At 32.1% G+C, this 15194-nt stretch overlaps 1 protein-coding gene across 1 annotated transcript; it reads left to right on the forward strand.

Annotated features, from left to right (window-relative positions):
- The first annotated feature begins 4294 nt into the window (after positions 1-4294).
- On the forward strand, positions 4295-13386 carry LOC144843332 (organic cation transporter protein-like). The gene is made up of 10 exons (XM_078700125.1): positions 4295-4718; positions 7907-8010; positions 8497-8656; positions 9200-9360; positions 9804-9933; positions 10513-10598; positions 11112-11320; positions 12218-12326; positions 12608-12841; positions 13314-13386. Exons 1-10 carry the CDS (start codon positions 4308-4310, stop codon positions 13384-13386), a joined length of 1677 nt encoding a protein of 558 aa, XP_078556251.1. The 5' UTR covers positions 4295-4307.
- The last annotated feature ends 1808 nt before the right edge of the window (positions 13387-15194 follow it).

The following is a 15194-nucleotide window of genomic DNA, read 5'->3' on the forward strand; positions in this document are numbered from 1 at the left end:
TTATATATATAAACAAATCAGGCAAAGAACATTAATTCTAAACCGCCCGGTGATATACTGAAATTTAATTAATTAATTTGAAACGATAAAGATGAGGAAATCTGTGAGAATGAGAAAAAGTCGCCCCAACCGAGACTCGAACTCGGACCGCCTGCTTGATATGCAGATGTCCTAACCATTAGACCACTGGGGCTTTCATGGTATTGTTCGAACTCGATTGGATAGCGACTCTTTAACATTCTCGGCGTGGTACGGCGGAACAGCACTAGTCCTCAGTTGTACGCACGCATATATATATATTCTGACTCTTGTATTCTTCATAATATTGTAAGTTATTGTTTTATATTAAAAATAATATTTTTGAACAGATACAGCGGATAATTTTAAAGCACCAGCACTGTCTCATCATTTTGCTGTAACATAGTTAGCACTCTAGTCAATCTATTAATACCTCAATGGTACTAGATCATGCTGAATTTGGTGCTAAGTTGCAATATGTGATAAAATTAGAGGTTGATTTTACAAAAAAAATTAGGATTTAAGAATAAATTAGAGTAGCGTATAGTGGTGTGGCTGCCTTTAAAAAAAGTGCTTTATTTTATTTAAGATAAATATTTTATATAAAACATGTGAAAATGTTGTTATTTGTTCACATATTTTTAAAATTATAATAATATCTTATATTATGACAGTATAGTGAGCTTACCAAAAGTACTGTAATTGGTTACTCTATAGTAAACCTTAAAGCACAGTACTGACTGTATAAATAAGAACTCCCAGCCAGTGTTCAAGGGAAACTCTATTAAGCTTGGTTCCCACGTGACTAGGACGCAGTACAAGGACGTAAGCCGCAACGCAAGTTCGAATAATCTTTTGCGTTGTGGCTTACGTCATTGCATTGTGTCATATTGGTAACCAGACTTTAAGGGGACACTGGTCCTAAAGGTGTCCCCTTAATACAGTTTCCCCTGTAATATTTATGCAGGTACATAACAAAGGTGGGGGAATTTTCCCTCTTCTATAAAAATATCCTAAATATCTAGTTTTTTGATTTGATGATAATTCTCCAATTTATACATGGATATGTTTCAAAAGTTTAATTATTAAATTAATACATAAAAAGTAATATAAAGCTAAAAAGAATATTTATAATGTTTAAAGTATTGAAAACGTCAACAATCTTATATTTATCCTTCCTTAAATTCACGATATACACTTACTACTGTTTTTTTTTCTTGGACCATTCGGCAATGTATTCATTCTCTATTATACAATCACAGGTCAATACATAACATTTTTTTCTTCTAAATTTGACTCCATTTACATTAGTTTTAAAACTGTACAAAGGTCATATAAAAGGCAAACTGTTCCATACTGTTGGGTACTATAAACATTAATAAGCAGTACTGGTTGTAAAATCATATTGTAATATTACTACTGTTTTAAGTTTGTATTTATTGTTACTTTGTTATTTATGTGTATATTATTACTTATTTAAGACATAAAAGACGTTTACTATATAATTTCAATATAAAATGTAATAACAAAAACAGATAACAACGTTTATGAACCTTTGTGGAACCACTTTCAAGATCAAACAATAATATAGTATACCGTAAAACATCGAAAAGAAGTCCATCTCGATATCAAGCCCATGACTTCTTTTCAAGATACTATGGGCTTCTTTTTCGAAATAGACTGTATTATAATGTCAAAGGAATAGAAATTTATGATCGTGTTATTATTTTGGTATCGATATATTAATGACATTGCAACCATTTTTAACCATGGACTCGTATATTTATTCTACAATTTATTGTTTTCCAAATGCTACTTTTATTTCATCTTGCATCTTCTTCTTATCTGCTTCCTTGGCAAATATATAAAATTGGCAGAGAATGTTTTAAAAATAATATATAAATGTCATTAATTTAATCTTTTTGCCATTAGATTTTGTATTAGAATTATTTAATTCAAGTTTAATGTCAATCTTTAAATAGACATGTTTGATTAAATAACCGTCTTAAAAAAAACTGTTTACCGGTACATTATTGATTTTTTTTAGTATCAATGTGGTAGTGGTAGTGGTAGTCAAAACATTGAGTATTTAGTGAATTTAATATAAACCAATTCTTATTGTATTTTAGGCCTATGTAAGAGCACAAGCTCGTCCAGGGATGTCGGGTCGTTCGGTTCAAAATAATTCTAATCCTAAGGTGCCCTTTTCAAGTTAGAAACCAGCAGCGAAAGTGGTAAATAGGCCTCATGACAATTATTTGGCAAATCATTCATCTACTACTATACTAGGCCTATAGCTATATTATTTTCTTTTTAAAATCTTGGCTATGGACTAGAAACAGCGAAGAGTAAGACTCGTTCATCTTTAAAAATTACAGTACAAAGCTCCCGGCCCTTTAAAAAAACATAAACAATAACAAAGTTGATATTGCTTTTTATTTTATTGTGAATTACTATAAAATAGTGTATTTATGTAATTATTAAATAATATACCAAACACAATCACATCTAACCCAATTCTGTGACAATAAAAAAAAAGGTTTATCTGATTTTCCAACAGCATTTTTTATATAATCTTGTAATATATTTAGGCCTATAACTTAGTTTACACAATTTTATTTTTATTTATTTTTGTAAATAATTGTATCTGATCTTAATGTTGTACTAGCAGAAAGAGATCGGCAATAATAAATAGCTATGTGTGGCCATGAAGGCACCAACTTCAATTTGTATACCAGGTATAATATAGATCGCGTTTACTTATTATGAGTGTTGATATTAACTGTACGTGTATTTTGCCATATACTTTTCATTAAATCAATTGACTTTAGTACAACCTTTACGTAACGTTATATTTTAGAATTATGAATGCTGCTTTATTAGTAGTATGGCCTGTGTGTTATATTACGGCGTTGTATCGTCTTCTCGTCTTTAAAATCGACAGCGTAGGACACTGCGATGTTTCGCAATGTCCAACAGATGAAGTAGTGCGCGCGGTGAGTGTCTTTAGAACCTTATGAATTTAGTGTATGTATATAATGTTTGAAACATTAAATTAGTTAAATGTAATCCGTAAGTGCCTTGAAAAAAAAGCTTGTAATATTTTGTATAGATATTTATAGTATTAACCGTACACAAATGTTTTTATAATAGCTATATTATTATAGGATAATATCAAATAAAACACTTTATCACATCATTTTTTCCATTTGTGTTACGTCATTGTTTAGAAGGATCAATAGACGAATATAGGCTATATTCAATATAGCCTATATTCGTCTATTGATCCTTCTAATATAAGTTGTCAACATAAAGTACCGGCACAAACATTTCTTTTATTTTACGATCTATAAATTTATATTATAACTTAACTTAACATACGAATGAACAGTAATCTTTTACTTAACCACCATCAGATAAATATGGATACTGTAGGTAATAGGTCTATACTGTATTCATTTCGGCAAAAGACTTTTATTTTATAATACGGTCGCGTATAGTCTGAACTACGCGCGACTTTATGAAATGTTATGATTATAAATTCGACACCAGATATTTTCCAATACAGCACTGGTTTTAGGGTCAACTTTCTATAGAGCTTTACCTTTTAAAATGCACACAATAAATGTCCTAAAACGTTGCCGGCCATTTTGAGCATTTCAAATTATCATTTCATTTCCGTCTTGTTAGCGTCACGCTCGTATTATGCACGGCGTACAAAACATACTTAACGAGGCCATTTTTTATGAACTAAAACGAAACACGACATGTAATTTAAACTAATAATTCGTGCGATTACAGCGCCTCAGATGCAAAAAGGTGACAATGAACATTATAGATGTACAATTTTTTTCCGATTAGTTGTTCCGAAAAATCATCATATTGCAAACTTATTTTTAGGATAGAGGATAATAATCATATTTCCATCACCGCATTTATAGGTTCTATACAGCGATTTGGCTTAAACTTGGTAAAAAGAATAACACATGACGTCTTATACGTATAATTCAAGCTTAACAGACACAGACTGGAACGCCCACTCACTGGAAATATTAATAAACAAACAATAACTACTACAAACTTGTGGATCAAGTCTAGCGAATCACCTAACCGTACAATGTACACACGCAACAATAGTGGACTAATCGTACACAGCATAAAGTTTCATTAGCTGGTCTAACTTATAAAAGGATGGTGGCTTCCAATTGGCCAGTGCGGTGCAGTCCTCTCCTACTCCAGAGTTTTATTCATTTTATATAGTTACATTGATATCAACTTCGTTTTACAATATGGATTTTGACGATGTTCTAAAACTTCTTGGCGACTTCGGTCGATATCAGAAGCGACAGTATGCCATGGTTTGCCTAATCGTCATTCCTGTTGCAATACATAGCCTATCGCATGTGTTTATCTCCGCTAAAACAGATCACTGGTGTGTCGTACCGGAGTTACAAAACTTTAATTGTACAAACAGTGATTCAGTCGAAATAGAAGCATGTATCCAGATAAAACAAAACTTAGGAAGACCTAAAGATGATGTAAATACAATACCAAACGAAGCACAATGCTGGATGTATACGAGCGAAGACATCACGGAAGCACTTTTTACAAACAACGTATCTCGAGAACTTGACATTACATTGTGTACAAATGGATGGGAATACGATACCTCTCAGTACAAGTCAACTATCATCCAAGAGGTAAAGTCAAATACAGTATAGATAGTTACGTAAACATCTAAAATAGTCCCATGTTATGATATGCTATAATATGATACCGTAATGTTGGTAAAAGTCTCAAAACTATCTTGCTTCAGCACTAGTGGAATTAGGTGATAGAAACCATCTCACCACCACTAACCACTGGAATCGCATTGGCTCGAACCCGTGTATTGAGCTTCGAACATTTATCTTATATTTTATATAATTAATTTCAAGCTGGAACTTTTATTTAATTTGCGGTCAACTAAAGGTCCAATTCTATAGATGTTCTGACCTTGGCCCCAAGCATAGCTCAGTCGCGCACCTACGGTATCTTCTATTGAAAATCGTCGCCCACCACGGTCTTAGTGTATTTCAAATTATATTGTTTTATATATTTTAATACAATTAATCGATATCGTAATTGGTTGCTAATAAAGGTTCAAATGTTTCTCATATACGAACCCCTAAAAAAATTATACGCGTTTGTTTCTTTTTGTAATACAAGTTCCTAGAGACACCGTGTCGAACCAGGGAGATACCTCTCCAAACAATGGTTAGAGAGCACATTATCTAGTACAAACCCATCCTTTAACTACAAAATTATCACAGAATTGGCGTTTTGTTAAGTTGAGAAAAATATTCCAGTGAGGGTTAAATGTCGACATTTTGTAGGAGAGAATTTTAAGAGATATTGTACGCGTTGATGTTATAGCTGAATGGCATACGGTGGTAGAAATTCACACTTTTCTGATTGTTGATCAATATGACAGTTTGTCTTTCTGTGTGGTACTGCAAGGACTGTATTATGGGGCTGGGAACAGGATTGCTGGGACAGAATCTCCACTCACGCTCACGGAGGTTCAACTGTATTAACCATTTAAAAAAAGAAATGATTAGATGGTCACTTTATCATGCACGATTGAGTGTGATGCTTTCGTGTTACACTTTGTAGTATAGGATAAGTATAAATTGCAACGTTATATTGTCAGTATTATACAATAACATCTTTCATGAAATGTTTATTAAAATGAATGAGTCCATGACTCTAATTTTTATGATAGTAGGCCAAATGGTATAAAATTTATAGATATTAAAATTAAAAATTAATATTTGTTAAAATATCGAATAATAGTCATAAACTTGGCGCATACTTAGTTACTTACAAAACAAGACATTTCAATTCCTTATAAATGCTTTGTGAGTATAAATAATGCCGGCGCCATCCATTGAACTTAAATTACCACAACTCCAAACATTTCGTTTTAAATTCAAATGACACAAAAAAAGACCCGAACGTATCTTAAAATTATGCTGTATCAACCCTTTTTAATCAGGTAATCTTTAAAGAGTTGTTAGATAGTACATCAAACTTAATTTAGGTTTACCGAAAACCAAACTAAGTGGGTCAGGGTTATCAAATCTACGGTGGCCTGTAAGTGTCACGGCAACTTTTAAAAAATATCACGGCAATTTACAAAAAAAGCCACAGCAATTTAAAAAAAGCCACAGCAATTTAAAAAAAAGCCACGGCAACTTTAATATAAAACATCACGGCAACTTAAAAATAAAACACATAAATTCAACAAAAATACCACGGCAACTTAAAAATGAAACACCCTGGCTTTAAAAAAAAATTGCCGTGGTTTATTTTGTAAATTGCCGTATAAAGGCCACCCTACACGCCACGATCGAAAGTATATTCAATGAGTGTTCGCTCTACTTATAATGACGTCTTAATGATTGTGGTGGTGATTTTTCCCCCTTTGTTTGTTATTACGTTGGTAGGTGACATTGTTAGAGCTCATGAAGACACTGAATAAAATTTCAAAGTAGCCTACTGCACATAATATATATAATCGTAAAGAGCAAATGATGCATGTGATACGATTATAACGAGTCACACAAATCAAAGTTAACTAAACGAATACCATGCACAGTTGTAGAATCACTAGTCCATAAGAAATTCGGCGAATCTCGGTTCGCCTGAGAAGCTGGTTCATCCTGAATCTGGACGTTGACTAGATCATTATCAATAATATAACTTTCCAGGGCAACCTATATGTAGTGCTTTCGAAGCTGGAAATGGGGTATCACGACATGTCCACCATCGTATTTGGTAGGCCTACTTGTGAAATGTTATATTACTAAGAGCATGGATAGAATACTTATTTTCTCCATTCTAGGAGAAAGTGGAGCTCTATAGCATTCCTGGTAGTGTAATCGGTCTAATTGCACATATTTAGTTCAGACAGGAGGTGGCGCCGTTGTGAAGTAACTCATCCAGGGATTCTCTACGTGCAAATTATTGCAATTGAAATACTGCAATTTTGGCAATTCTTCAGTAAGATTTCTCTTTCGATACGTCTCTCTCTTTCGGACAATTTACTTCAACATAGCGGCGGTATGACGACCAAGTACAGAGATCACGTCTAGCATGAGTTGGCTGTGAACGCTAATACATTATAATAAATCGTGATACACAAACTGCGGAAATCCCAATGGTTTATGTTATGATTATAATACATACTCTCTAACGCAACTAAATAAGGGTTACAGTTTATACAATTTAATATTATTCCCCTTTGTAATCTAAGTGTATGTTGTTGTGCACTTTAACAAAGAATTACTTTTTGCTGTGGTTAGGAAAGACGACGATCGGCACAAAATAAGTCGAATACTAATGCCTTATTCAGAATGTTTGAATAAATAAACAAACCAACCAACCAACCAACCTAAAGACGTCGCTATTCGCTGATGTTCTCGCACGTTGTTAATGCACAAAGCGCCATGAGCGCCACATGGGTGGAGGATACCGGCGCTATATAAATTTTCATTTATTATTATTATTATTATAAAATACGAAAGTTGAAAGATAATTACAAGAAAGAGATAATAAACATAATATATAAGGATCATTTAATATTAATATTTTGTTTGTATATGCTGTACAGCTTACTGCATGTTTATTAAATCATTTACAGTATCAAATTTTGTAATGAAAATGTATAAACAAGAAGGTTATCATATTATTACCAAACAGTGTTTAACGACGTCGATATTACGGTGGCCTGTAATTGCCGTGGCTTTTTTTGTAAATTGCCCTGACATTACTATTAACATTTCTTTTAGTTTATCATTTGTAAACCATTATCTTGATTTTACCAGTTTTTGTTTTATAATTTCAGTTTGATCTTGTCTGTGAAAAGGCCGCAAAGCCATCGCTTTCACAGTCAATTTTTTTTGTTGGAACACTAGTTGGTTCACTTGTTTTTGGAGCTTTAGCGGACAAGTAAGTATTTTGACATTTTCTAACTGAACAGACGACCGGCGACGTATTGGTCTTTCTGTAGTTTTTAAATGTAAGGGTATATGTAGTTAGTAGATTTTGATGAATGGTCTTACTTATATATTATCATTGCGAAATTCATATGTCAAATGTATTTGCAACTAAACGCTTAATTAATAGAACATTCCATTGTTTTGTGTTGTTATATGAGCTAAACAGCGAATGTTGTAACCGTACACATATTTTCCATTGAATTGCTCTATAATCAAAATCACAGTTCGCATATGTACCGACTCAAATTATCTTTCATATTCTAAACCACTCTTCCGTGACTTAAAAACCTCAAATATCTTTGACATAAACAAATTACAGACATCCCTTTTCATATATCGACTTACCAATAAAATAATTCTTTCAATGACACTGTATTTGGGATTATGATTTATTACATGATACAAATATGCATTTTTGTTTTAATTTTCTTCATAGGTTTGGTAGGAAACCTGTTTTGTTTTTAGCTGTAGGCTTACAGTGTGGCTCTGGAATATTAACTTCCTTTGTGAAATCGTTTGCTGCTTACACGGCGTTGCGATTCATCACGGCGGCAGCAAACATTGCTGTTTTCATCACTGCCTTTGTTATAGGTAGGGTATTTTAATCTATAATTTGAGTTATAATGCATTATGCTCAAGGGCGGTTTCTAGATGTTTCTAATTGAACCCAGCTCCATATATACATATAAAGCAACCGATATTCCCAGATTCTTATCAAAGCTCTAACCGTTGTTTAACTTCGGTGACCTGACGAGAACCGGTGTTTCAACGTGGATAGGCCGTATATATGCCTACATACATTATGCTTTATATATATATATGTATATATAAACAATAGTTACTTTATTGCCGGAGCAAACCTTTAAAACTGTAATGTTAGTATACTAAATGCCAATTTACAAGAACGAACGTTAACGGTAAGCGGAAAACAAAATTAGCATATATAGAATCTATGTTATTTCGTATGACATTTACAAAACAAGGAGCGATTGAGTGGAAACCCGCTCATGATAGATACAAATTCTACGTGGTACGGTTTTCCACCTACCATTATCCGCTCGGATCGTCTGTATAAATTGGCCTTAACCTGTAATGATACACTATTATGGTATTTATTTTTGTTCATATTGAATTTTGAGACTGTCGGTGTTTCCAAACGAACATATGCTGGACTTGTTATCGAGTTCTTCTTTGCATTTGGTCTAATAATCATGGCAGGACTTGCATACTTTATCCGTGAATGGCGAACTTTACAGCTTGTGGCTAGTGTACCTGGGCTATTATATTTTCTTTATATACCGTAAGAGAAAGTTCCAACACTGTATAAATACCGTAACACTTTTTGCATATTTTATTTTATTGTTTTATTGTCAAATATTAAAGTCCATAACAGGAGTTTTGCCTTTCCTTTTGTAATTATTATAAAGAATACAACACAAAGAGTGAAAGTAAATTGAAGTGATTAACATTTTTGTTTTCATTCATTTATTTGGCATAAACGATAAACAGTGTGACCAGTGTAATGGTAAAACCTGTATGAAAATGTTAAAAGCTATCAAATACGATACATTAACAAATACATCATTGTTTTGTTAAACTAAAATAATTTTCTATAATGTTTTAACATTATAGTCCTAATAGAAAATTATTTTAGTTTTTTTAACAAAATAATAATTAATGCATTTGCTTAAATTCTTGACCGAAATTACTCTCTTTAAATACAAATAATCTCTCTTTTTCAAGATTTTTCCCAGAATCAGCACGGTGGCTGATTTCTCAAAAAAGATATGATGAAGCAAAGAAGATAACTGAGAAGGCAGCAACTGTAAACAACGTTAATTTGCCAACAGATTTTCACTTTTCTGAACACATGGTACGTATAATAGTTATTACATAATCAGGTATATGAAACGTTATCGAATATTTCTTAATTTTAAAACAATGATTGTTTATAATATTGAAAATTTCCAGTAATTATTATTAATATTCATTCACATACAAGATACAACATGTTTTTTATTGGTTTTTCCTGAAGGTAAAACAATTACAATATATACAGAGGTTTCAACAACGAACGGATTTAAAGAGGCATAGAGAAATTACAAACCACCAGAGTTGAATACTGGAATTAATTTATAAACGGTGAAGATGTATATGTATCTTATCCCGTATCTTTTTAAAAGTCAACATGGGCACATTTATCTTATTTCTTGGTTCTGGTATTCCTTGATAGACAAATGATAAAAATATGAAGATAATAAAAATGTATACACTTACACACGAAACAAGGGTATTTCATTAAGTTATCAACAGCAAAAGAAATGTATGTTTCCTTAAATGAAAACGCACTTTTCTATTTTAAGGTAAGCTTCTTAGATATTTTGACTAGGATGTAATTATTTTTAAGTTATAACATTTCTTCTATTCACTTGCTGAACTTTTATATTTTCAGGGTAAACCATCTTCACTCATGTCGTTTCTTGATTTATTTAGACCATGGCCAGTTTGTAAGCGAACATTTAATGTTATGTTATGCTGGTAAGTTATGCTTATAGTATGTTTACCTGATGTGTACGGCTTTTTTTTAGGAAACACTAAACGTCTACACAAGCAAACTTTTCATTTTGTTTACTGCATGGTGACAAAAACTTAAGGAACCTCAGGAAACTTCTGAAAAATAAAAGTTTGTCTCCACTTCCCTAAAGCATATTCTACACAAGCATAATTTACTTAACAATTTGGAGATGGTTTTGTGCCTGTTGGACACTAGTTACTGGAGGCTTTTGGCGGCCTAACTTCTGCAAACTAAATAGTTTTCAGAATAGACATTGGAAAACTTCCTTTGTCAAACTCGAAATTGGCAAACTAAAGCTGTCTAATACCTTAGCATCTACCATTGTTTGGAGAAGTTTGTTTGCCTGCTGTTACTGGAGTCTGTCATTTTGCAGGCCTTCTTCAAACTTCTTCAAACGATGGTAACGATCAATACCGTGACTATTTTTAATAAAAATAATAATTGTTTAAATATTTAAATATTGTTTTTTTTTTAAGGATTGCTGTTAATATCTCTTACTTTGGCCTCTCTCTGAGTACTTCTGATTTTGGCGTTAATCATTACATATCTTTTCTTGTATCTGGTGCTACCGAGATACCAGCCTATGCATTGAGTATTGTAGCTCTGGACTATTTTGGACGCAGACGATCTTTATCAGCAACATTGTTACTCGGTGGCGTTGCTTGTTTACTGAATATTTTTATTCGTAAGTAAACAACAACACCAATAATAATAATAATAATAAAAGAATTTATAATGCCCACAGCTGCAGTACATACATGTATAAAACAATTTATGTTAAAGAATGAATAAAACAAGTTAAAATTCCATAAATGTCTACGACAACTAGTGATACTAAGGTAATTAAACTGTTTGTTTAAAGGATTTGGTATTTGCTTCCATAGTCTAGGAAAGGAAAAAAAAACAGAATTAGCTTTCGAAAGTATTACCTTTCGAATTCCAACGTAAAAGCTTACCCGGACACCTTTCAGTAGTTTTAATATACTACATTATTATAAGAATGAGGACAGTAACATTTCAGCACATTAAGTCCTAATAAAAGTCTATGTAATTTAAACAAGTCATCAATAGATAATAATTCTAGCACTTTCAATCTATACAAATAAGATGTGTCACAGGAACCTTTCTAAACATCATTATCCTTGTTGCTTTCCTTTTTATACGTTCTATTCTAATAATTAACTTCTCAAATGGTGACCACATTGAAGATCTTGTTGTACGCGGTAAACTTTTCCATAACATTCTCCAGCTGTCCAAAGTCTGATGGAACTCTAAGCAGTATAGTATCATCTGATGATCTAAGTGAGCGAGCTGGTTAATACGATACAAGATTCCACTCAAATAATAATTTTGAGCAATATTCTGTAGTGCTTTAAATGTGGTTATGAGTAATTCATACTTAATCCTGCGATGAACTGGTAGCCAATGAAGAAGATCTATGAATTAAAAGTTCGTCTTAATTATTGGTGATTCGTACTAGAATCACCTATTGATTTTTTATGAATAAATATAGTGAGACATTACTGTGTTTTGTTTTTACCAATAATTGACTTTGTAATATATTTTTTATTTTGTTGAAAAGCAATGGGAATAGGACGACTGACAGTAGCGATGGTAGGAAAGTTTGGAGTAACCGCTGCATTCGGTATTATATTTTTCTATACTGCAGAGCCCTATCCAACTAATATACGGTTAGAAATATTTTCTTCTATTAAGTGGTTATATCTAATCTAGTTCAATTGAAAAAAAGTTAAATACTGTGTTAAACGAGCAACTGTTCTAATAATTGTAATTGTATATTCGACGTCATGAGGTGTAGACTTAAAGCACATCATCTTTTTTCATCGCCATCATTTTTATTTTGGCATTGTTATAATCTAGTTCTTTTTTATTGTAATGTTGATATGTTCTTCTTTCCATAACGATGATGATGTAATGATATTATATGAATGTGTCTTTGTCAAACTAACAGACTGCTTTATTCATTTGGCAATAGGTCAGTTGCTGTTGGTATTTGTTCAACATCTGGTCGGATTGGAGCCATCCTATCACCATATATCCTCCACCTGTCAAGGTATTGGGCGCCACTTGCCATGTTAACATTCAGTGTATTAGCCATTTCATCAGGAGTACTTGTTTTACTTTTACCCGAAACTGCCAATAGAAAGTTACCAGATACAATGGATGAAGTCACACAACTTAGAATGTAAGGGTTTGTTTGCAAATTTTTCAAAATTTGCATTCAGAATGTACAAATATAGCGCAGTCATTGAAACATAATGGGTTCAGTAAGATCTATCAGGGCACGAATTATGATTATTATGTGTAATTTTTTGTTTTGTGTAATTATAAAGTTAATATTTGCATCAATTGTTGTCAGCGCTAGTAACAGCATGTTGCTTTGGTAGGTCTCTGTGTGTGTGGTTTATCTTCTTTCTAAGTTTACAGCTTCGTTTCGATCAGGGAAGACGTGTAGACGTATGCCTATGTTACTGGACTACGATCACTTTTGAATATCATGGTCTGAACAAAAATGTTAAAACGTAAAATAGCTATTTTAGTTTAAACTAACCAGCCGTACCTTGGGCGTATTTGTATAATTTCTTTCACTTCATTTTCTACACTTTTTAATGTCCATTAATATTAATTAATATTAACGTTTTATAATTTATTTTCAGATCTGTGACAAAATTATCGTCAGCAGAATTACGAGAAAAAGAAGCTATGACACAAACAACATTGATATCATGAGAAAGGTTACACCGACGTACCATGATTGACTTCCGTAAAAACGTTAAAAAACAGCAGTTCCCAAGAAAAAATAATCCAGTCTCCTGTGGCTTGCTCATAAAAGCAATTGGGGTGATAAGGTTTATTAAATATTCAACGCTCTTACACTGTGTTTTAATCAACATTATGATGTTAATTTGTATCAGTACTTCTAGGTATTCTATAGAATATATCCCAAAAAATTAATGAAAATCCATATAATAGGTTTAATTTAAGCGCATTTCATTAACTTGTAAGTATTTCACATGATTTAAATTTAGACTTGTTTTTAGCGTTGTTTAATTTTCTAAAAAGGAGAATTGATGCCTATTCTAATGAAATAACATGAGAATAGGCAGCAATTCGCCTTTTTAGAAAATTAAATTTCAAATTTATAAAAATGTACGCATATTTAGAGTATTGGAAAATATAATCAAATTAGCCAATTATTGCCTTGTTAATGATTTAATAATACACTGTATAATGGTTATTGATGTACATACTGTATATTTTATTTTAATGTATGGATGATGTTGCATGGGACACTTTGTATTAACAGAAAAAGCCATAACATAAAAATATGAAAAGAAACAAAACAAAACATCATTTTTTTAATGATATGTAACAGTGATATACTAATTCTAATTAAGTTATGATGTACTGAAATTGAAATAAAGTTTAGAGAGTGAATCTCACAAAAAGACAAACAACTACAGCCATCAATTTGTTTTCTTCCAAAATACTTATAAGTAAGCTTTTAAGACTAATTTGAATACATCATATTAAATATTAAAAAGTGTTTCTAAGATCCACGCGTAGGCTCGATATTTATTTATTACAGGCATAGAAATATATATATATATATATATTAAATAGCCTATATAAATGCGTGAACGTGATTGGTTGAGTACGATGATATTGACTGAGTAATTTTCGAGTAATTATCGTGTCCCTGTCATTAAACATATATAAAATCCAGCAAATTCTTGAGTACGATGATATAGACTGTGTAATTTTCGTGTGGCAACACTCGCGTTTGGCGATAAATAAGTTAATAAAAGTAATAAAAGTCATCTACTGGGACTTGAACTCGCGATGAATTGTCACTCCATAACTTGCTTGAAGAAATTAATCAACTAAACTATTTAAACTATTCATACATAGCGCCCTCGCTTAGTTATTAGTCCTCCCTAGATGTGACCTGATAATAATATTATTATGTATATTTGCTTATTGATGGAAATTATTCTGTTAATTTAAACGGCCTAGGCCTAAGTGAATATTTTATTGCCAAGGAATCATTAATTAGTAATTATCTGTATATTATTCTTCAGTGGTCTATTAGTTAGGACATCTGCATTTCAAGCAGAAGGTTCCGGGTTCGAATCTCGGTTGGGGCGACTTTTTCTCCTTCTCACAGATTTCCTCATCTTCAAATTAATTAATTAAATTTCAGTATATCACGGTATAGTATTTATTCTGTGCCTGTGATGTTTATAATATATATATATATATACTATATATCCCTGTTCATACTGTACATGTTGACTTTATATTTGCAGTAGAATATATTAAATTTTATATTAGTTTGTAAAGTGAAAATGTTATTGAATTTATACGGTCATTTTTCGCCAAAGTAAGGTAACTAGGCAGTCTTATTACTTAAGATAGCCGACACATACACTTTGCTACATATTTTAATATAGCAGATGTAATATATAGTTCCTCGAGAAAAATATCATTCCCTCGGGGATGTCAATTGTTATATTTCACCTCTAAAAAAGTAGGCA

This window comes from Antedon bifida, chromosome 5, assembly GCF_963402885.1.
Source record: "Antedon bifida chromosome 5, ecAntBifi1.1, whole genome shotgun sequence".
Classification (NCBI taxonomy): Eukaryota; Metazoa; Echinodermata; class Crinoidea; order Comatulida; family Antedonidae; genus Antedon; species Antedon bifida.